Source organism: Myotis lucifugus, unplaced genomic scaffold (genome assembly GCF_000147115.1).
Source record: "Myotis lucifugus unplaced genomic scaffold, Myoluc2.0 scaffold_244, whole genome shotgun sequence".
Taxonomy (NCBI): domain Eukaryota; kingdom Metazoa; phylum Chordata; class Mammalia; order Chiroptera; family Vespertilionidae; genus Myotis; species Myotis lucifugus.
Window position 1 is genome coordinate 894,266 of NW_005871292.1, and position 25,013 is coordinate 919,278.

Sequence of the window (25,013 nt, forward strand, 5' to 3'; positions counted from 1 at the left end):
CCTCCCAGAAAAGGAAGAGTCTACCTGATAGCAAAGCCAATATGGAGAAAAGTAGATCTAAGAGACACAGAAAAATACATTCCTTTAACATCACCTGACTACCTGGATCCAGCTATGCCGAAGCCAATCCTCTCACATTTTCAGGTACATGAACCAATAAATTCTCTTCCCAGCTTAAGCCAATGAGAGTCTGGTGCTATTACACTGAGAGAGTCCTGGCTAAAATATGATTATTGAACTTTAGTATGTACCAGGCATGAAAACAAAGCAGTGGGTGAAACCTAGCAATGACCCCTACACTGACAGAGATCAAAAGAGGGCTCCTTTGGATGGGCCCCTTTCCCAACCTGAATCCAAGCTCTCTTTGGATGGTGTCTTCAGTAATTCTTCAGGTTCACACTCTTCTTCCAGCTCATCCTCTGTCTGCTCTCCAGATCTTAGGGAGCAAATCTTGTTGGGCATGGATGCATATGTCTCCTGCCTGAAACCAGGAATGAGGAAGTCAAGGAGAGAAATAGGTAAGTAGGGTACTAGAGGGACCTGCCTAGGGCCAGGGCCTTGTGCTAGGTTCCAAATGAACATATTACTAACTTCTGGTCAAGATGGTGCTGGGAGCCCTAACCGGTTTGGCTCAGTGGATAGAGCATCGGCCTGCGGACTGAAAGGTCCCAGGTTCGATTCCGGTCAAGGGCATGTACCTTGGTTGGGGGCAACATCCCCAGTAGGGGGTGTGCAGGAGGCGGCTGATCGATGTTTCTCTCTCATCGATGTTTCCAACTCTCTATCCCTCCCCCTTCCTCTCTGTAAAAAAATCAATAAAATATATTAAAAAAAAAAAAAGATGGTGCTGGGAGGTCTCACTTCTCTGCTAGAAACATATCACCATAATAAATGATATATGAGAAAGTCTGGGCTCAAAAAATAAGACAAACACTCCAAGAGCCACAGCAATGGGACCTTTGAAAAGCAAAGCAGATAGTGGGGCTTAAGTATTGAGCTGCTGGGTTGTTTTAGGAAGTAGGGGGTAGCAATGAGATTTTTAGCTCCTTTGGAATACAGGAGACTAAAACATGCTTGACACGAGGTGGGCACTGGCACCAGGACCTGCCCCAGCCCCAGGGTAGGGTGTGAGACTTAAAACCAGGAGCCAAAGGTAGCTGCTCTCTCCCTAGGTGCCTATATCTACAATATCTCCAAAACCACTGCAGGATAGGCAGCACATATCAAGGGTTGGTCCCCACAGGGAGGCAATGACAAAGCCTCAAGACAAAGAGATGGGAACAGCTCCAGGAGCAGGAGAGAGAGAGAGATTAAAAAAAAAAATCCCATAATCTCCCAATAAAACTGAGACCTCCAAACCAAAATCCTAAATAAAAAACTAGAGCATGAATTCACTCCAAATAAAAGTGGTCTTTCAGCATAAAAACTTTAAAGAGTAGAAGATATCTCAACGCCACTGGACCCCTTCCTGACCTTCCTCCCTACACCCGGAGCCTCCTGGGGCTTCCCATATCACAGTGCTCACAGGCTCTCCAAATACTTTGCTTTTCCACTCCAAAACCCTTCTCATATGTGTTATCACAACTTTGTCTTCAAAGTCCATCTCCCATCCTAGACTGCGAGTGCACAGAAGGCAGGGCCCAGGGCTGTCTTGGCTGTGGCTATGTCCCCAGCATCATGCATCTTGGGGCCTAGGGCAGGAACATATTCCTCTGAGGGAGGACAGATGGGGTATGTACAGGTGGCTGCCAGGACCTGGGGTGGCTGCTCCATTTCCCATCCTTTGTATTCTGCTGCTGCTGCTGCTCCAGATGGTCAATTTCCAGCAAGTGCTGCTTCATGCAGTTGGTAATCTCTGGGCCCAGGTGCCAGATGAACACACAGCTGTAGAGGCCAAAGAGAGATGTGGAGGGGGAGGAACAATGACTACGGCTGCAATCTAACTCTGAAGCCACCTGAGTCATCACGGCCAAGACCGAATTTCCTGGCACCTCCCGGAAAACACAGCCCATCAGCTTAGTGCAGGGGCTCCAGACCATGTCAGGTCCACATCCTGCGTAGGCTCCAGAACAGCTAACCAGGACCTGTTCTGAAGTCCTCCAGACCAACGAAGGGGGCTGTGAGAAAGCATTGTAGTAAATTGAAGGGAGTGACAAAAGGGACTTCCTTGAGTAACAACCATGTGGTAAGAAATTTATTTTTATTTATTATATTTATAAATTAGTATATATATAATTTATATAAGGAAATATATGACATATATGATCATCACATTTGATTTTCACCATATAATTTCAAGGTAGATGGTATCAACTCTCTTACAAAGGCGCAAACTGAGGCTGAGAGAGGGAAATGACCTGCTCAAGGTCACAAGTAAATAAGTAGCAGATATGGGATTTGAACTCAGGGCTGGGTGTGACACCAAGGTGCATGCTGATCAAGGAGAGAGAAAGCTGGAACACTCAGAAGAGCTCTCTGCACAGGCAGGTTGTGAGCCTGGTGTTTCCAGTCTCTGAGCCCCTGCTCTCCCCACAGTGTAGGTCCCACCCACTCCTAAAGGGAGGCCAGCCAGGGGCAGCCTCGACGCCTTTCCCACCTGTCTCCAGATACTGTAATCAAATGACGACAGTCATAGGTGAACTTCATGCCGGTGACAATTTCTAGAAACAGAGCAGAGAAGCTGCATTGACCTTCTGAGTCAGAAGGCTATGTGGGGACAGGTGGGGAGATGTCTCACGTAGGGAGGTACACCCACCAGAATGGCCAAACATTTTGGCAATGCATTCGCCCGAGTAAAAGTCTATCACCGAGATGCTTTTATCAGAGCAGCTTGTGGCTAGGAAGGTGCCTGAGGGGTCCACGTGGACCTGCCGAGAAGAGGATGCAAGTGATGCTTTGTGCTGCCTGCTTCTCCCCACCCTCCGAGCCCCCACTGATTGAGGACCACCCTCGTGCTGAACACTTGGCACATGGACTCATCCCACATAGCCCTCACGACACACACCCTGATTCGATAAGAACTCCTGTTCCCTTTTCACAGATAAAGAAATTAACAGCCACAACAATGGTACTGATGGCAGCCAGGCCCTGTGCTTAGCACTATACCTGTGTGACTTATTTCCTCCACAGAACAACCCTGTGACAGAAGCTCTCTGTATCTGCATTTTACAGATGATGAGCCACACTGGAAAGATAACACTTGCCCAAGGTTACAGTCAGTCTGAACTCTTACCCCGTCCAGAGGCTCTGAGAAGGTCCTTGCCTTGGCCTGGATAACACAGGCAGGGGATAAGCCTGGCAAGAGAGCCCAGGCCTTTCTGAATCTTCCCACCACATTCTGTTGCCACTCAAAACGGCTCCACTTGGGGAAGGGCTCAGTAAATAAAGGTGAAGCAGTGTAGGCTACTCCTTGGCTCTCAGCCAGACCAGAGTGAATAGTTGGCCAGCAAGTGATCCTTTGACCAGCAGAGCAGATACAAGGGGGAGCCTTGGTGTGAGGTCTGTGTATTGTTTTCACCCTGGGGGCCGTGGCTCCTCACCTTCAGCAGAGACCCTTCATCGCCCTGGGAGCCCTTGTAGCATTTCTTCTGCTTTCCATTCATGGTGTTGTAGACTCTGGGGAGGTGGTTGCAGAATATGGCCAACATGGACCTGCCCATCCGCCCCCTCCTCTCTCTGGAAGCCCACTGCCACTGCTTATCCCCCATTCGATGCCTGGACTGAAATCCCATCTCAGGATGAAGTCATGGAAATTACTTATTAGGGTGTCTGTTGAGTTAATGCCTCTCTCCCCTGCCATAGAGCAAGCTTGAGTGCCTGGCACCCAATTTGAATGAGCAAATGAAGGAGGTGAGAACCTCTTTGTGCATGCTATGCCCTCTGCACACTCTCTTCTCCCCTCCTTTGGCTCAGTCCTCTGGGTCCTTCACAGTCTCCGTTCAGACATTCCTTCCACCAGGCCCTGCTTGATTCCCCAGTGGGTTCAGGTATCTCTCCAGAGCCCAACCCTCTGGCTTCCCCTATCCCAGCCCTGACCACTTCATGCTGTCACTGCCTGGTGAAGTGTCCACTTCTCCTCCACAGGACTGTGAGCTTTGTAAAGGCAGGGCCTGGAGCTGCCCTGCTCACTGCTGCTACTGTCTATCCCAGACAAGTGCTCTGGGAATATAGGTGAAAGAATACATTTATAAGCCATATCAGCACCTCTCAGTCACCCCACATAGGCTTCTGGAGAGCTTGAAGGAACCCTCTGGTAATCTGGAGGCTAAGCCTAGGTGAATCCAGCTCCTAAGAAACACCTGCTGGGTCCCTCTGTCCACTCAGCTTCTCAGGGACCAGATGAGCAGGGTGAAGGAGAGCAGATAGCTCATGAGAAAACAGACTTAACTAGGTCCCATACAGGCCCCACTTATAAAGCAGCCAAGGCCAGGCTGAGTAAGAGCCCAGCGCAGTTCCTTACCTCACATTGCGGTCCTGGCAGGCCACAGCCACGTACTTCTGGGTGATGTCAATATCCATGTCATACAAGGTGGTCTTCTCTGCCACATGGTGAGTACGGACAAAGTGAAGCCCATCGGAGCCCTGGTAGGGCAGGCAGGGCCTTCAAAGGACAACTCTGACAAGCCCCCAAACCCCAGCCCTCAAGGAGGCCACCTCACTCTACCTGCTGGGCACTGCGAAAGTAGATGCTCTTATCAGCCCCACAGCTGATCATTTGGATGTCTCTGTTGCCTGGAAGAGGAGGAGGTGGTGTATTAGGTCACCACTGGGCCTGACTAGGGCCAGGATCCTAGCTACAGAACTCCACTGCAAGGGAATTCTGCTAGGGGTCAGGGAGGGCTTTCCAGAGGTGAGGTGGGTGCTAGGTGCAGATAGGAGTCTGTAAGATGTGAGCGGTGTGTATGAGGGGGTACAGGTGGAGCAGCTGCGAGGCCTCTGTTGAACAAGGACAGATAGGGAAACAAAAGCCAGGCACACAGAAGAGGCACCATGTCTAAGACAGGTAGACTACTGGGAGGCTCATGCCATCAAGAACTATCAGAATATCCCCACATATCTCAGGCCAGGCCCCATGCCACCTGTGCTTCCCTCTGCCTGACTGCTCACTAGCCACTCATTACACAAATGTGACCCAGGGGCTGAGTCACATAGTCTTGTCCCAGGGTGCACAGAGAGTCAGGACAGGACCAGGACTGAAGCCTGGCATTCTCTGGTTAAATGCTGTGCTCTGAACCCTGCTTCCTCTCCAAACCTCAGCTTCCTATCTGTATAATGGGCCTATAATGGCCCCTGCCCTAAGAAATTGTGTGAAACCTTTGGAACAGTGGCTACCACCTGGTAAGCACTTTTATTGTTCTTCCTTTATTAAAAATACATTTTTTATTTTTATTGATTTCAAAGAAGAAGGGAGAAATAGAAACACCAATGATGAGAGAGAATCACTGATCGGCTGCTCCTGCACGCCCTCTACTGGAGATCAAGCCTGCAACCTGGGCATGTAACCTGTTCGGGAATTGAACCATGATCTCCTGGTTCATAGATTGATGCTCAACCACTATGCCACACTGCCTGGGCTATTATTCTTTCTTTATAGAATAACAGCACAAACACCTCACAGAGTTGAGGTGAAAATTAAAAGACAAAATAAATATTCAGAGGCTTGGTACAACAGATGCTGCTCCTTCACGACAAGACATTTGAGAGAGCCCAGGACTGACATACAAGTTAAGATGTTACTCAAGCAGGAGTCACTGGATCACAGAAGGGAGTGAGCCATTTGTAGGAGGGAGTGTGACATGGGAAGGACCCAGAGAGGGCCTGCACGTTACTGTTAATGTTCTGCTTTTTAACCTGGGGTGGTAGATCTAAACATTTAGTAATGTTAGGACCAAGAACAATCAGAACAATCGCTGGCTATAAAAAGTTGGTGTAGCCCTGATCGGTTTGGCTCAGTGGATAGAGCGTCGGCCTGGGGACTGAAGGGTCCCAGGTTCGATTCCAGTCAAGGGCATGTACCTTGGTTGCGGGCACATCCGCAGTAGGGGGTGTGCAGGAGGCAGCTAATCGATGTTTCTCTCTCATTGATGTTTCTGATTCTCTATCCCTCTCCCTTCCTCTCTGTAAAAAATCAATAAAATATATATTAAAAAAATTGGTGTACGTGTTCTAGTTCATACCTATTGACTATGAACCTTGATGTGGATGTTCACTGTATTACAGTCATGTGCCTCTTAATGATGGGGATATATTCTGAGGAATGTGTTGTCAGGTGACTTTGTCGTTGTGATAACATCACAGAGTGCACTTAGATGATACAGCCTATTACATGGTTAGACTGTATGGGATAGCCCATTGCTCCCAGACTATAAGCCTGTACAGCATGTTACTACACAAAATTAAATCAAGCATTAGAGAAAATGATAAGATCAAGAGACTCAGTTAGACAAGATGTATAAGGCTGCTGCCAGTGTAACACGGCATACTGTTTTGTAGAAAACTTTGTTTTATAAGTATAAAGAGTACATGCTAAAATATAGTAAATACACAAACCAGTAACTTAGGTGTTTATTATTATATTATTATTATGTACTGCATGTAATTGTATGTGCTATACTTTTTAAAAATATATATATTTTATTGATTTTTTTACAGAGAGGAAGGCAGAGGGATAGAGAGATGGAAACACCAATGAGAGAGAAACATTGATCAGCTGCCTCCTGCACACCTCCTACTGGGGATGTGCCCGCAACCAAGGTACATGCCCTTGACCGGAATCGAACCTGGGACCCTTCAGTCCGCAGGCCGACGCTCTATCCACTGAGCCAAACCGGTTAGGGCATGTATGTGCTATACTTTTATATGACTGGCAGCTAAGATTTGTTTATGTCAGCATCACCACAAACACGTGAGTACTATGATCTGTGTTGCATTGTGATATTACAATGGCTACGATATCACTAGGCCAGTGGTCGGCAAACCGAGGCTCGCGAGCCACATGCGGTTCTTTGGCCCCTTGAGTGTGGCTCTTCCACAAAATACCACGTGCGGGCGCGCACGTACAGTGCGATTGAAACTTCATGGCCCATGCGCAGAAGTCGGTTTTCGGAAAGGAGATAGACAAAACAAGTATACAAGACGAGTGTGGATGGGAGAGTTGGAAGGGGTCAACCTCAGCGAACGTACCTCAATCAGATTGAGGACGTTTTTAGCAAAGGCCAGCTTAGGAGTACCCTAATTAAGTTAATAACAATGTACCTACCTATATAGTTTAAGTTTAAAAAATTTGGCTCTCAAAAGAAATTTCAATCGTTGTACTGTTGATATTTGGCTCTGTTGACTAATGAGTTTGCCGACCACTGCACTAGGCTATAGGAATTTTTCAGTTCCATTATGTTATAGAACCACCTTCATATAGGCAGCCTGATATTGATCGAAATGTTGTCATATGGCACATTTTATATTCTGTAAACTATATGTACTATCTTCTACTTGTTTGGACACGCCTCACAGGAAAGAGTTAGAAGACTGAGTCCTTCTTTAGCAGGGTAGTTTCAGACAGGTTAGGACTGACTGGTACCCAGTTTATATTGACTATCGTCAATGTTTTGAGCATAACCAAGTGAGCCAGCCTGGCAGAGTGGGGCACTTAGGAGCTGGATTTAGAAGCTTCATCCTCTCAGACTGGCTGGGGCTCTAATGAAGGCCCACCTTTCAGAAGGTGGCCTAAAGGACCAACTCCTGGCCCAATTATCATCTTTCTTGGATCTAGACCATTCATTAAAGGTGAGGTCAGTGCCCTGGCTGGGTAGCTCAGTTGGTTAGAGAGTCATCCCCATACACCAAGGTTGTGGGTTTGATCCCTGGTCAGGGCACATACAGGAATGAACCAATGAATGTATAGATAAGTGGAACAGCAGATCTCTCTCTCTATATATATTTCTCTCTTTCTCTTCCTCCCTCCCTTCTTCCCTCCATCGCTCTCCTCTCTCTCAAATCAATCAATACATTAATTTTTTTTAAAAAAGGTGAGGGGGAAAAAAAAAAAAGGTGAGGGGCCAAACTGCCAGATTTGCTGATTTATTCTAACTACCTCTAGCCAATGGAAAGAGCAGGGTTTTAAGGATGTCTGAGAAGTTTTAGTTGATCAGCTTTTGTGAGGTCTTCATCAAGACACAGAAAACATAGTTAACTTGTTTTTGCTCAGCGTCCTATCACCTTAGCTAGAGAGGCAGGGCAAGAAGTGGGGAGGACCAAGGGACATTAATACATTCTCAGTCACTAAATTATATGTAAATAACATTTCATAGACAAGAACTTAGACTAGTCCAGAAATTAGCCCAACCCAATATGCTCAATTAATATTTGACAAAGGAGGCAAGAACATACAATGGAGCCAAGATAGTCTCTTCAATAAATGGTGTTGGGAAAATTGGACAGATATATGCAAGAAAATGAAACTAGACCACCAACTTACACCATACACAAGAATAAACTCAAAATGGATAAAGGACTTAAATGTACGACAGGAAACCATAAAAATTCTAGAAGAATACAAAGGCCACAAAATCTCAGACATATGCCAAAGCAATTTCTTCACTGATACAGCTCCTAGGGCACTTGAAACTAAAGAGAAAATGAACAAATGGGACTACATCAAAATAAAAAGCTTTTGCACAGCAAAAGAAACCATCAACAAAACAACAAGAAAACCCACTGCGTGGGAAAACATATTTGCCAACGTCATATCTGATAAGGGCCTAATCTCCAAAATTTATAGGGAAGTCATACAACTTAACAAAAAGAAGATAAACAATCCAATCAAAAAATGGGCAAAGGATCTAAATAGAAACCTTTCAAAAGAGGACATTCAGAAAGCCAAGAGACATATGAAAACATGCTCAAAGTCACTAATCATCCGAGAGATGCAAATCAAAACAACAATGAGGTACCATCTCACACCTGTCAGAATGGCTATCATCAACAAATCAACAAACGACAAGTGCTGGAGAGGATGTGGAGAAAAAGGAACACTTGTGCACTGCTGGTGGGAATGCAGACTGGTGCAGCCACTATGGAAGACAGTATGGAGTTTCCTCAAAAAGCTGGAAATGGAACTCCCATTTGACCCTGTGATCCCACTTCTAGGAATAAATCCCAAGAAACCAGAAACACCAATCAGAAAGGATATGTGCACCCCTATGTTCATAGCAGCACAATTCACCATAGCTAAGATCTGGAAACAGCCTAAGTGCCCATCAGTAGATGAATGGATTAGAAAACTGTGGTACATCTACACGATGGAATACTATGCTGCTGTAAAAAAGAAGGAACTCTTACCATTTGCAACAGCATGGACGGAACTGGAGAGCATTAGGCTAAGTGAAATAAGCCAGTCAATGAAGGAAAAATACCACATGATCTCACTCATTCATGGATAATAAAGACCATTACAAACTTTTGAACAATAATAGATACAGAGGCAGAGCTGCCTCAAACTGATTGTCAAACTGCAGTGGGAAGGCCAGAGAGGGTTGGGGGGCAGAAGGGAGGGGAGTAAGAGATCAACCGAAGGACTTGTATGCATACATATAAGCATAACTAATGGACATAAGACACTGGGGGGTAAGGGAGGGCAGGGGATTGTCAAGGGCGGGGGGTGGGGGAAGGACACATATGTAATACCCTTTGTAATACTTATTATAATATTTTTTTTTAAAAAGAATAAAAAAAAAGAAATAAATTAAGGTTATATAAAGGAAAAAAAAAAAAAAGAACTTAGACTAGATGAATGTATTCTCCCATGAATATATACTCCTTAAATAGAATTTTGAACATGTTCTTAGTCTGATCACTTACACCTCACAGGGCCTGCCTCCCCTCCCCTTGGAACTCCTGAGGGACAGGTATCTCCATACTGAATCTTTTCAGTCTTGGAAGAATCCCTTTGATTTCCTGGTTGAGCATGGGCTATGGAGAAGGATAGCCATAGGCAAGATCCTAGGCCTGCACCTACTAGCTGTGTGACTCTGGCTATAAAATGGGTTAAGGAAGGGGATACTACTGGGATGGCACAAGGATAGTCCCCAGCAAAGAATTAGCCTCCAGCAATTGTCACTGTTACTTATTTTCCTGTCAATGTCACCAGTGCTCATCCTGTCCTCTCATAGGATTGGCACCCTGATTTCTTTTTGGGGACCAGCACTCATCTAATGCCAGTCCTCCAGGATCAGGAGCGGAGGTAGGCGGTGGCTGGGCACATGAACGTGACCTGGCCGAAGAGAACCCTCTAAAGCCCTGGCACCAATAGCTGATGTAAAGGGCAGGTGCCTCAAACCAGCAAAAGGGAAGTCGGTTCCAATTTCTGCCAAAATGGATAGGAAGGGGGGAGATCTCTCTCCAGTGGCCCAGTGACAACCAAGATCCTGCCCTCCAGAGAAAGGCATAGCTAACAGAGGGAAAGAGTCCTAATAATTTAATTTTTAAAAATTCAACCTTTGGCTCCAGCTGTGCCTGAATCTAGAGTTCGTTTCTCCCTTTTTTTGGTCTAAGCTGAAGAGTTTTTGCTGTTACTTGCAGCCAAAGGAACCCATTAAATGAGGTGGTGGAAGTGGGAGGGAAGGGACTCACCTGCAAATTTGATGGCCGTGATGGAGGAGGAGTGGTCATCCAGGGTCTGCTCCAGGTTGTAGTTCTTCTCCACGTTCAGCACATGGATCAGTCGGTCCCGACTGGCCGAGGCAAGCAAGGTAAGCCCTGTGAGTGGAGAGGGTGGCCCTGGGTTCCCCGGAGACTACTTGATGCGTTGGCCTCCTAGAGAGCAGCATGGCTGAACTTTCCAGGTCTTTGGTTCCATAATTGCTGCTAACTTGCTCCAAACCCAGAAAGGGAACACTCCCTCAGCTCCGTACAATCGTTCCCCAGTCCCCCCAAATCTTGGCATTTCACATCCCATTAATCCAGGCATTAATCCAGCAGACATTGTAGTAGAGCCCAGCACTCCTTCCTACACCTTGGCATGCCAGGTGAAGCCCTATTAACTTCTCAGCTTCCCCAAAACACTGCCCCTTCACTCTCTGAGCTCTGACTACATGGGCCTTGTCCAGGCCCTATTGACTACCAACCCACCGCCACACTTCCTTCTATCACTAGGCCTTCCCTGCTGGCCCCTTTATTTATTTATTTTTAAGTATATTTTTATTGATTTCAGAGAAGAAGGAAGACAGAGAAATAGAAACATCAATGATGAGAGAGAGTCATTGATCAGCTGCCTCCTGCATGCCCCACACTGGAGATTGAGCCCGCAACTCAGGCATGTGCCCTGACTAGAAATCAAACCATGACCTCCTGGTTCATAGGTCAACGCTCAACCATTGAGCCACTCCAGCCAGGCCCTGCTGGCCCCTTTAGACAGTGCCTACGTTGGTCACCTGGTACATCTGAGGTCTAACATACGACTAGAGGTGGAAGGGAACTCGGGAAAGGTAAACTGAATAAAGAGAGATTCAAAGAGAGTTTAGTGGGATAGAGGGTGCCAGGGAAGGAAGAAGGAAAGAAGAGCATGGGAAAGATCATTAACATATGAGGATATACCTCTGTCTAAGTTACATTCCTACAAGAATGTATCATCGAAATCAAATTATGAGTAAAACAGACAAACCCAAATTGAAGGAAACTCTATAAAATGATTGGTCTATCCCTGGCTGTGTTTCTCAGTGGTTAGAGTGCTGGCCCACCCACCAAAGGGTTGTGGGATCAATTCCCGGTCAAGGGCACACACCTGGGTTACAGGTTCGATCCTGGCAACCAATAGATGCGTCTCTCTTATATTGATGTTTCTCTCTCCTCTCTCTCTCTTTTTTTCTCTCTCTCTCCCTCCCTCGTTCCCTCTCTCTTTCTCTCATGTGAACCTGGATTGGAAAAACAAAGGTGCTAAAAGGACAATATTGGGACACCTGGCAAAATGTGAACAAGGACCATAAGATAGATGACAATATAGCATCAAAATGAAACTCCCACATTTGATAAGGCCTAGGAAATGCTCACAGAAGCATATAAAGGTGAATGGGCATCATACCTACAATTTACTAGTACTCTCAAATAGTTTAGTGAAAGAAAAAAGAGAATGTATATGCTATTATTTTATTACATGTGTGTATATATACACACAAACACACAGAGAGAAATGGAGAAAGGGGAAGCAGATAAAGTCATTATACAGTCACAGAGTCAGACAGAATTTAAAAGAAAAAAACGTGGAGAATCTGACTAAAGAGCATGTGGGTGTTCATTATAATATTCTTGTAATTTTTCTGTAGGCATTAAACTTTTTCAAAATAGCATGTTTAACTATCAATCTATCTTCATTAGCAGAGGATGAACTTATTCATACATTCGGCATTCACCTCTTCAGCCTGAGTCCTTTTCAGGGTACTGGGCACCAGGGTAAGCAAGTCAAGTCCAGTCCTGCCTGCCAGTGCCTTGCTTTCTGGAGTCCTAGTCACCTTGGTCCCAGGGCCCAAGACAGGGGCCCTTATTAAACATAGGACTTCCAGCTGTCATTCAGAGTCCTACCAGATACCAATTACCCCTCTATGTGGCTCTGCCGGGGGGGGGCCACTCCCCTGCCTTCCCCCTGCCACCCTGCCATGGGCTCACCAGTCTCAGGCTTGGAGTACTCCAGGCATAGCACCTCAGCATCATGGGCTTCCATCTTGACCAGCTCATCCATGAAATGCAGCTCATGGATCCTGGGAGACATACATTGACTGCTATACCCTTCTTGGAGGGCCCTCCCACCCCTGCTCCCACCCCAGGCACTCTGCCATTGCCAGGCAGGTGACATGGAGAACTAGTTTAGAGACACCCAACCACTGTTATCATCTAGAAACATGTCATCTTAAAGGAAATGTGGGAGTATCACAGTGAGCACCCAGCCCTTTGTGGTTCCATGGGCCAGATCTAGGACAGTCCTCTGGGGAAAACAAGGGTTAGGGCAGAGCTGTATCAGAGGTAATCCCAGGGGGAAGGGGGAGCAGGGGTTAGAGGTCATATTCAAGGATAGAACCTATAGGGGGAACATTTGATTCCAATCTGTCATCTAGCCTCCCTTGCAGCTAGATGAGGCTCTGTGAATAAATTCTGGTCAATGAGATGTAAAGCAAGCGAGAACCCTTCTGCTTCTTTCTAGACTTTCCTCATTCTCTCCAAATGAAATAAAACAATCAAGAGGTCATCCAGAGTTGAAATAAGAGACAATCATCCCAATTTCTCTCTCTCTACCTATGTAATCTTAGCCTAGCCACTTGGCCTCTCTTAACTCAGTTATCCCATCTGAAAATGGGGTTGATAGCAGCACTTACATCGAGGGTCAATGAGAATACTAAATTGGTCGTTACACACAGTATCAGGCGAGTGGCCAGCCCGGGGTAAGAGTGCTATGCCCACGTAGCTCTTGTTACTGTTTTTGTCATTCATGGCAGACAGCAGCCCACTGATATATTCTGTTTGTCTCATGTGGTGGTTGATATCAAAACAGTTGCCAGCATTTAAAGAAATAATAGAATTTTCACAGAAAAAATCCTGCACTTTCTGTTCTTCTTGGACAATGAGAACACGTGACAGCTTAGAGGATGTGTCTCCAGTTTCCCTGACCCCTTCCATCCCTTGACAGCCCCAGTACCCATGTGGTCACAGCTGTCATTCATCAACTTAAACCTGGTCCCTTTAACAGGGCTCATATGCCACCAGCACCTACTGAGCCAGTAACATCTTGAAAAACCTCTGCAGTGAGGTCCCAGTAGCTACTTTCATCTCAGCCCTTTTGGAAGACACTTCTTTGCATAAGTTCCAAGGCGTGGCTGGTAACAGAATTGCTACTCACAGCCCCTCATTCTCAATGAGTAGCTGGAGGTGCAAAGGCCAGGGTTCCTCCCCACCACCCCGAGTACCTGAGCCTGAACTGGAAGGTGTACACTGGACACCCACAAGGGCCCACTTGCCTCAGATTTCCACTTCGGTCGCCTGAAGCCAAGTGTTGGCCATCAGGACTGACTTGCATGACTCGTACCCCGGCTTTCACGTCCATAGGTGTCCCATTCTCACTACCCCGGTCTGGGAAGTGTGACATGTCCTGAAGGTGCTGGATGTCATTCTCTACATACACTACCTTCAGTAGGGTCTGCAGGAAGGAGAGGGCTGAAGTCAGTACTGTGAGATGGTCTGAAACACCTCTGAAATTTTGTATCCCAAGAGCCAGTCTCCCATTCTTCATTAGTAAACAGAACTCCAATTTTGACCTGGGAGGTTCACTACTCAGAATAATAACTATGTTTCCCAGCCTCCCTTGCAGCTAGATGAGGCTCTGTGAATAAATTCTGGTTAATGAGATGTAAAGCAAGCGAGAACCCTTCTGCTTCTTTCTTGCTGCCTGAAACTCACTGATATAATGACCGGAACTCTAGCAGCCATTTTGGATGATGAAGAGCAGAGTGAGAGCTAGAAGGCTCTTGAATCTCTGAGGGCTTCCTGCAGCTGCCATAACAGCTTGAACTGATTACCTCTAGACTATTTTTATGAGTCAGAAAACAAAAAATTTTACCTCTTGTTTTGGGATTTTCTATTATATACAGCCAAATATAATATGTATATCACAGGTGCAGAAGAGAAGACGCTATAGCATTGGGGTGGAGGGTGAAGGGAGTAGTAAAGGAATACCTGCTATATACTCCCTACATTAATGACCTTTTTAAAAAATATATATATTTTATTGATTTTTTACAGAGAGGAAGAGAGAGGGATAGAGAGTTAGAAATATCGATGAGAGAGAAACATTGATCAGCTGCCTCCTGTACACCTCCTACTGGGAATGTGTCCGCAACAAAGGTACATGCCCTTGACTGGAATCAAGCCTGGGACCTTTCAGTCCACAGGCCGATGCTCTATCCACTGAGCCAAACCGGTTAGGGCATTAATGGTCATTTTTTCCCCAGCACCATTGACTTCTCACCAATCTCTTTCCCACCTCGGGGCCTTTGCACAAGCTGTTCCTTTGGCATGGGACACTTTTCCCTCCCCTCTTCACTCCTACCAATCCTCCATATCTCACTGTAGTTGTCTTTCCTCCAGGAAGTTGCCCCTGATGTCACATATAAGATCAAATAACTCTATTATATATCCTACTAGCACTATGCAATTTTCTTTCATGGTGCTTACCACGCTTATGATTATATCACAATTTGTACAGTTATTAGTTCACTCTCTGCCTCCCCCCACTAGACTGTGGGTGCCATGAGTACAGAAGGGTCTATCTTAGTCACTGATGTGTCTCCAGCATGTAGCATACACAGACCTTAATAAGTATCTGCAGAATAAACAAATGCATGATTAAGGTCTCAGTTCCTCAGAGAAGCTCCCTTAGTGACCTAGCAATACCAAACATTTCTTCAGCAAAATGTTTTCTCCCCAGCCTCACCTCATGGCTCTCTCTGGGGTCCTGCCAGCACCCCTACCCATGGCCTTACTGCATGGCGGCTAGTTGACAGAGGAAGCCCCTGCCTGGCTTGGTTGATGGACCTAAGAGCTCTCCTAAGGAGCTCTAACTGAAGACTTGGGGAGCAATTTCTCTTCTGTTGAGTATGTCAGGTTGCCTGGAGTGGCTGGATAGACACACCAGGACAGCAGCTGCTCACTGGCAGAAAGAGAGCTATGCTACTCAGAAGGAAAGAGAGGGAGAGAGAGAAACAAAAAAGTAACCTGCCTTGGTTTCTGGTTCCTGCCCCGAGTGCAGTCTAATAGCAAGATCCTATAAAACGTCCTCCTGTCTCAATGTCCTAGCTTAAAGCAGGTCTTTGTTCTTCCTAAAAGATGGTTCACCTTGAAGTCACTCACATTACTGAAGATGTTTTTCTGCCAGGGAGAGTCAGGGCTGCTATTTATGTTCCAGAAGCGAATGGTGTTGTCTGAGGAACAAGTCAGAAAAGATCCAGTTGGCAGACAAGCTCTCTGATCTTCAAACTCAGGATACACCTACAGTTCCCAGATAACAAGGCAAAGGGCAATTCATTACAACCACTTCAATGACAGCACTATGATATACTGTTGCATTTTGGTGGGAAAAAGTAAGTTGCAGAGCCCTAGTCAGCATGGCTCCCTGGTTGGGGCGTTGGCCCGCACACCAAAGGGTCACGAGTTTGATTCCCGGTCAAGGGCACGTCGTATCTGGGTTTCGGGCTCACTCCCCACTCCTGTTCGGGGTGCCTATGAGAGGCAACCAGTCAATGTGTCTTTCTCACATTGATGTTTTTTTCTCTCTCCTTCCCTCCCTCTTTCTCTGAAAAGCAATGGAAAAAATATCCTCAGCTGAGGATTAACAAAACAACAAAAAGTAATTTGCAGATAAATAAGCATAATTTAATACTTTCTATGTTAAAAATAAGCAAGAGAAAAGGGACACAAAATGCTACCATATATCGTCCATGTGCCCCATCTTCAGCCCAGGCTGTAAAACATCCCTACAAATAAACTTCCAAGAAAAATTGGCAGCTCACCAAACACAAAAGGAAACAAGGTACCATGAGCAAGCAGCAGCAGAAACATCAGACAGAATAAAAAATAACTATGCTTAATATGTTTAAAGAAATAGAACTTTGACAAGATTGAAAGTATGAGTAGCCAACCAGAAACTATAAAGAATAACTAAGCAGGGCTGAAAAAGAACAAAATAAAATTGTTTCTAGAAGTGAAAAATAGACAAGGGAAACAAAAGAATGAACACCCCAAAATCAACACCCCAAAATCGATGTCTTTTTTATACACCAATAATGAATTCTCAGAAAGAGAAACTAAACAAACAATCCAATTCACTACCGCAACAACAAAAAAATTAAGATACTTAGGAATAAACTTAACCAAGGAGGTAAAGGACCTGTACTTGGAAAACTACAGGACATTAAAAAAAGAGATAAAGATATAAACAAGTGGAAGAATATACTGTGTTCATGGATTGGTAGAATTAACATCATTAAAATGTCCATACTACTCAAGGCAATCTACAGATTCAATGCCATTCCTATTAAAATACCAATGGCATATTTCACAGATCTAAAACAAGTACTCCAAAAATTTGTATGGAACCAAAAAAGACCTCTAATAGCTACAACAATCTTGAGAAAGAAGAACAAAGTTGGAGGGATCACAATACCAGATATCAAGTTATACTACAAAGCCACAGTAATCAAAACAGCCTGGTACTGGCACAAGAACAGGCATATAGATCAATGGAACAGAATAGACTTCAGAAATTGACCCAAGCCATTAGGCTCAATTAATATTTGACGAAGGAGGCAAGAACACACAATAGAGTCAAGACAGTCTCATCAATAAATGGTGTTGGGAAAATTGGACCAATACATGCAAAAAAAAAAAAAAAAAGAAAGACCACCAACTTACACCATACATAAGAATAAACTCAAAATAGATAAAAAGGTTTAGATGTAAGTTGTGAAACCATAAATATCCTAGAAGAAACCATAGGCAACAAAATCTCAGTCATCTCTCATTGTAATATGTTTACGGATACATCTCCTAGGGTAAATAAAACTAAGGAGAAAATAAACAAATAGGACTACATCGATATAAAAAGCTTCTACACGGCAAAAGAAACCATCAACAAAACGAAAAGGAAGCTCGGTATGGGAGAACATACATCTGATAAAGGGTTAATATCCAAAATATGTAAGGAACTCATACAACCTAACAAAAGGAAGACAAACAACCCAATTAAAAAATGGGCAAAGGACCTAAGTAGACACTTCTCCAAAGTAGACATATAGATGGTCAAGAGACATATGAAAAAATACTCGAAGTCAGTGATCATCAGAGAGATGCAAATTAAAAGGAATATTAGGTATCAGTTCACACCTGTCAGAATAGCTATCATCAACAAATTAATAAACAAGTGCTGGCCAAGATGTGGAGAAAAGGGAACCCTAGTACCAGAATGCAGATTGGTACAGCCATTATGGAAAACAGTATGCATAACTCATGGACACAGACAATAGGGAGGTGCAGGCCTGGGGTCGGGCTAGAGGGGTCAATGGATGAAAAAAGGAGACATATGTAATACTTTCAACAATAAAGGTATCTTTTTTAAAAATTGGGCAAAGGACCTAAACAGATACTTCTCCAAAATGGACATACAGATGGCCAAGAGACATACAAAAAAATGCTCAAAGTCACTGATCATCAGAGAGAGGCAATTAAAATCACATTGAGGTATCACCTTTGACCTGTAAGAATGGCTACCAACAGCAAATGACAAGTGCTGGCGAGGATGTGGAGAAAAGGGAACTCTAGTACACTGCTGGTGGGAATGTAATCTGGTGCAGTCATTATGGAAAAACAGTATGGAGTTACCTCAAAAAATTAAATATGGAACTGCCATTTGACCCAGTGATCCCACTTCTAGGAATATATCCTAAGAAACCCGAAACACCAATCAGAAAGAATATATGCACCCCTAGGTTCAGAGCAGCACAATTTACAATAGCTAAGATTTGGAAACAGCCCAAGTGCCCATCAGTAGACAAGTGGATAAAAAAGCTATGGTACATTTACATCATGGAATACTATGCAGCAGTAAAAAGGAAGGAAGGATCTCTTACCCGTTGAGATAGCATGGAGGGACCAGAGAGTATTATGCTAAGAGAAATAAGCCAGTCAGAGAAAGAAAAGTATCACATGATCTCACTCATATGTGGAATCTAATGAACAAAATAAACTGTTGAACAAAATAGATCCACAGACATAGAACAAACTATTGACTCTCAGATGGAAGGCAGGAGGTCGAATGGGGGGGGGGGGGCGGGAAGAAATCAACCAAAGAACTTGTATGTGTATATGCATAACCCATGGACACTGACAATAGGGAGGTGTAGGCCTGGGACAGGGGGTGGGAGTGGGCTATAAGAAGTCAAAGGGCAGAGGGAACATATGTAATACTTTCAACAATAAAGTTTTTTTCAAAAAAAGGAAACATTATGCTTAGATGAAAGAAATCAGACACAAAGTCCACATATTCTATGATTCCATTTATATGAAATATTCAGAAAAGGCAAATCCATAGTGACAGAAAGCAGATTAGTTGTTATTGGGGTAATAGGCAGTGATTGTTTAATGATTACAGACAGTTTCCTTTTGGGACGATGAAAATGTTTCAGAACTAGACAGTAGTGGCTGTTGCAGAACACTGTGAATATACTAAATGCCACTGAATTGTACATGTTATAATGACTTAAATGATAAATTTTGTGTTACGTGTATTTTACAATATATATGTACCCTTATAATCCCCCAAATAAATTAGGTCAAAAGGGATAGACTCTAGTACAGTGATGGCAAAGCTATGACACACGTGTCAGAGGTGACACTCGAACTCATTTTTTTGGTTGATTTTTCTTTGTTAAATGGCATTTAAATATATAAAATTAATATCAAAAATATAAATCTTTGTTTTACTATGGTTGCAAATATCAAAAAATTTCTATATGTGACACGGCACCAGAGTTAAGTTAGGGTTTTTCAAAATGCTGACACGCCGAGCTCAAAAGGTTTGCCATCACTGCTCTAGTATATAATAGCTACATGACCAGATCATTTACAGTATGATTATGATTAATTTATTTATTTATGATTTTAATCCTCACCTGAGGAATCTCTTCCAGATTTTCAGATTTGATTCACAGGAAATCAAACCTGTGACCATGAACCTTCGGTCCGAGGGCCAATACTCTAAGCACTGAGCCAACCCGGCCAGGGCCAGTATGATTATTTTAAAAATTGGGGAGAATAGAGAGAATGAATGCAAAAAATAAAATAAAATGTTTTAACTGTTTTCAAAATTGAATAATTGTCATTCTTAGACTGTTTTATATGTAAGGCGAGATAACAAGAATTCTGGAAGGATCAATCCAATAGCTATGAGCATAGCCAGCACCCTGACTGTGATTCTAAAATACCACTTTGAACTGAAAACACACACACAAACAAAAGCTAAGGGCTTCTTCAAAAAATGGCTAGCCCTGGCCGGTGTGGCTCAGTGCATTGGCCTGTGCATCAAAGAGTCTCAGGTTCAATTCCCAGGCAAGGACACATACCTGGGTTGTAGTTTTGATCCCTGGCCCCAGTTGGGGCGCGTGTGGAAGGCAACCAATCAATCTGTACCTCTCACATCGATACGTTTCTCTTTCTCTCTCTCTCTCTCTCTCCCTCCTCCCTGTCTCCCTCCCTTCCACTCTCTCTAAAAAAAATCAGTGAAAAAAATATCCTCGGGTGAGGATTAACAACAACAAAAATAAATGGCTGATTCCAGGCCTGGGACAGGAAATGTACAAGATGAGGCCGGAACATCTGGTCATAGGTCATAGCAAGGTATTTATCAAAGACTATTAGGGTCATGTCCAGAGGACTCAGGAGCTAAGATGAAAAGGCTCCCACTGGCATAGGACAATTTGAGCTTCAATAATGTTAATAATCGCAATGGAATAAAACGTATTTAATATATTTAAACATATGCATTTATAATGATATTAAAAAACAACAACAGTTACCTTTAGAGGATAGGGAACCAATTCATTATCTCAAAAACTGGTAAATAAAGGGAAAAAATCAAGCATTTATCCTGCTTTTCCTATATGAAGTGTACCACTGGGTGACCAAATGGTAGATGAGGGGAAGTGTCTCTTCACATAAGTAATTCAACTAATAAAAAGAAATGATGTGCCCTAGCTGGTTTGGCTCAGTGGATAGAGCGTCAGCCTGTGGACTGAAGGGTCCCAGGTTCGATTTCAGTCAAGGGCATGTACCGGTTGCAGCTTGATCCCTGGCCCCAGCCCTGGTCAGAGCACATGCGGAAGGCAACTAATTGATGTGCCTCTCACATCGATGTTTTTCCCCTCTTCCCTCCCCCTCCTTTCCTCTCTTTAAAAAATCAATGGAAAGAAAAAGACAAAATGGACATCATCCAGAACCACAGGAAGGCTGGCTGAGTGGAAATTCTACAACTAGAAGTAAAGAGAAAAGCACTGAGACTCAGAGGAGGTGTGGAAGTAAAGTGCAGAGGAACGGAGGTGCACGCGGCAAGGGCTGGCAACTGAGGACTCGGCTGTCTTTTTGAATCGGGAGGGAGTCTCAAGCCCCCGACTGCTCTGAACTCCATTTCCAGGAAGTCTCTGGGGACCCAGACTCATATGGGGAGAAACTGGACTGTCTGGCAGCGGGCAGAACTCGGAACTTGAGGGCAGCTTCCTCTCAGAGGTGCTTGCAGTGATTACCGGGACACTGAGACGCGGGGCCTCTTAGGGCAGGGCTGAGGAACAGCCATAGCTGTTTGCTCCGCCCTGTTGATCCCGAGACCCTGCCCCACCCAAGCTGTGGCAGAGGCTTTTGCATATGAATGCCCTGGCCCTTTGCAATCTGAAAATTACCTAACAAACTGCAGCTGGGCCAGACAGACCCAGAACTTCCAAGAGAAGGCCCAAGGCCCCACAGCAGCTTGCACTGCTTTACAGCTGGGCCTCATTTGGGCACCTCCAAACCCCAAACAAGGAAGGGGTATCTGCAGATCTCTTCGTAGCTCCTGCTGGGTAGCCTCAGGCAGATGCTAAATTAGCACCTCCTTAGATCCAAGAGCCAGATTACAACTCCTCAGATCCATAAAGGACACACTCAGGGGGCAGACTCAGTGAGCACCAAAGCCCCACTGAAGCAAGTCTTGCCCCATAAGGGTGTCTTCAGCACAGAAGTTCTCCCACCATAGACACAGCTGATTCTCACAGCCAATTTGCCTGAAGGTCAATTCCTCCCAGTGATACCTACAACAATCAAGGCTTAGCTACAACAAGACTGTGCACAAAGCCCACAAAGGGGTGCACCAAGAGTGTCCACCTCAGGTAATTGGGGAGGCTGAGCCACTGGGCCCTATAGGACACCTAGCACAGAAAGCCACTCTATCAACACAGGGAAGCATAAAAAATGCGGAGACAAAGAAACAGGACACTAATGACAGAAATGGAGGAAAGCAAAATACTGGATATAGAGTTCAAAACCACACTTTTAAGGTTTTTCAAGAACTTTCTAGAAACCGCCGATAAATTTAGTAAGACCCTCAAAAAGTCTGGTGAGACCGCCGATAAATGTAGTGAGACCCTCAAGAACTCTAGTGAAACCCTCGAGGTTATGAAAAAGGACCAACTAGAAATTAAGCATACACTGACTGAAATAAAGGATATTATGCAGAGTTCCAACAGCAGACTAGAGGATCGCAAGAATCAAGTCAAAGATTTGAAAAACGAAGAAGCAAAAAAACACCTAACCGGAAAAGCAAAATGAAAAAAGAATCCAAAAATACGAAGATAGCATAAGGAGCCTCTGGGACAGCTTCAAGCGTACCAACATCAGAATTATAGGGGCGCCAGAAGAAGAGAGAGAGCAAGATATTGAAAACCTATTTGAAGAAATAATGACAGAAAACTTCCCCTACCTGGTGAAAGAAATAGACTTACAAGTCCAGGAAGCGCAGAGAACCCCAAACAAAAGGAATCCAAAGAGGACCACACCAAGACACATCATAATAAAAATGCCAAGAGCAAAAGACAAAGAGAGAATCTTAAAAGCAGCAAGAGAAAGACAGTCAGTTACCTACAAGGGAGTACCCATACGAATGTCAGCTGATTTCTCAACAGAAACTTTGCAGGCCAGAAGGGAGTGGCAAGAAATATTCAAAGTGATGAATGCCAAGAACCTACAACCAAGATTACTTTATCCAACAAAGCTATCATTCAGAATTGAAGGTCAGATAAAGAGCTTCACAGATAAGGAAAAGCTAAAGGAGTTCATCACCACCAAACCAGGATTATATGAAATGCTGAAAGGTATCCTTTAAGAAGAGGAAGAAGAAGAAAAAGGTAAAGATACAAATTATGAACAACAAATACACATCTATCAACAAGTGAATCTAAAAATCAAGTGAAAAAATAATCTGATGAACAGAATAAACTGGTGATTATAATAGAAAAAAAAATCAATGGAAAAATATCCTCGGGTGAGGATAAATAAATAAATAAATGATAGCCTGGCTGGTGTGGCTCAGTGGTTGAGCACTGACCTATGAACCAGGTCACAGTTTGATTCCCAATCAGGGCACATGCCTGGGTTGCAGGCTCGATTTCCAGTAGGGGGCCTGTAGGAGTCAGCCAATCAATAATTCTCTCTCATCATTTTTAAAATATATATATATTTTTATTGATTTCAGAGAGGAAGAGAGAGGGAGTGAGAGATAGAAACATCAATGCTATCTCCTGCACGCCCCCACACTGGGGATTGAGCCTGCAACCTGGGCATGTGCCCTGACTGGGAACTGAACCATGACCTCCTGGTTCATGGGTCAACATTCAACCACTGAGCCACGCCAGTGGAGCCTCTCTCATCATTAATGTTTCTATGTCTTGCTCCCTCTCCTTTCCTCTCTCTGAAATCAATAAAAACATATATATATATATAAAAGCCTAAGCAACCATCTGACTGGTAGCTATGATGCGTAATGACCACCAGGGGGCAGATGCTCCAACCGGTAGCTATGACATGCACTGACCACCAGGGGGCAGACACTCAACACAGGAGCTGCCGAGCTGTCATGACTTGGTAGCTATGATTCTTGGGTGATGCACCCGGAGCCAGAGAGGAGGGAACCCACCCAAGAACCACCCTCTCGCAATCCGGAAGCCCTCGGGGGATGTCGGAGAGCTTGTTTCGACCCGATCCCCACAGGCCAGGCTGAGGGACCCCACCTGCTGGAGGGACCCTGTTCACTCCACAGACGACCTTCAAGCTGCTGCACCGCCCCAGGTATGGCCGGCTGTGGAGGGATCGTGGGAGGTTGGTTCCAGGGTGTGTCCGGCCCTTCTCACCCAGTCCCGCCATGCCGACCACCTTTTAATTAATTTCCTTTCAATGTGCACAAATCTGTGCACCGGGGGCGGGGTGGGGGGGGGACTAGTATACATATATAAAAAGAAATGATAGAATTAGAATATTACCATATTGCAATTCCCAATGAATAAATGGATCTGGCATTGAACATCAACAGCTGCTAACGACAGTCAATGAATTGTACTTTTATTTATGTATATGTGTGTGTGTGGGGGGGGTTTAATTCTCACTTGAGGATGTTTTAATTGATTTTTAGAGAGAGGAAGGGAGAGAGAGAGACATTAGTTAGTTGCCTCCCATATGCGCCCCAACTGAGAACAGAACCCGCAACCTAGGAATCAAATCCACAACCTTCTGGTGTACAGGATGATGCTCCAACCAACTGAGCCACCCAGCCTGGGCTGTGTGGTTTTTTTAAGATCTCTGTTTTATCTTTAAAAATAAAGGGTGCCCTAGATCAGTGGTCGGCAAAAAAGGCTCGCGAGCCACATGCGGCTCTTTGGCCCCTTGAGTGGGGCTCTTCCACAAAATACCGACTTCTGCGCATGGGCCACGAAGTTTCAATCGTACTGTACACGCGCGCCCGCACGTGGTATTTTGTAGAAGAGCCACACTCAAGGGGCCAAAGAGCCGCATGTGGCTCACGAGCCGCAGTTTGCCGACCACTGCCCTAGATGGTTTGGCTTAGTGGATAGAGCATCGACCTGTGACCAAAGGGTTTAATTCCGGTCAAGGGCACATACGTTGGTTGCAGGCTCCTCTCCAGCCAGGGCCCTGGTCAGGGCTTGTGCAGGAGGCAACTAATCAATGTATTTCTCTCACATTGATGTTTCTCTGTGTCTTTCCCTTTCTCCTCTACTCTCCCTAAAAATCAATGGAAAAATATCCTCGGGTGAGAAGAAAGGAAAGAAAGAAAAGGAAGGAAAGGAAGGGAGGAAGGAAGAAAGAAGGATAAGACCTTGGCTAGATAGCTCAGTTGGTTAGAGCGTTGTCCCTATATGGCAAGGTTGTGAGTTCAATCCCTGGTCAGG

General features: G+C 44.7%; 1 protein-coding gene across 1 annotated transcript in view; it reads right to left on the bottom strand.

The window, feature by feature from the left end:
* Positions 1-25,013, bottom strand: part of WDR62 (WD repeat domain 62) — a 53,706-nt gene that overhangs the window by 13,177 nt on the left and 15,516 nt on the right. Inside the window, 11 exon segments of the mRNA XM_023762340.1 lie at positions 348-481; positions 1,756-1,884; positions 2,597-2,660; positions 2,756-2,867; positions 3,540-3,615; positions 4,460-4,581; positions 4,664-4,731; positions 10,627-10,752; positions 12,655-12,746; positions 13,998-14,176; positions 15,886-16,023. Of these exon segments, the coding sequence (XP_023618108.1) occupies positions 348-481; positions 1,756-1,884; positions 2,597-2,660; positions 2,756-2,867; positions 3,540-3,615; positions 4,460-4,581; positions 4,664-4,731; positions 10,627-10,752; positions 12,655-12,746; positions 13,998-14,176; positions 15,886-16,023 (1,240 nt within the window).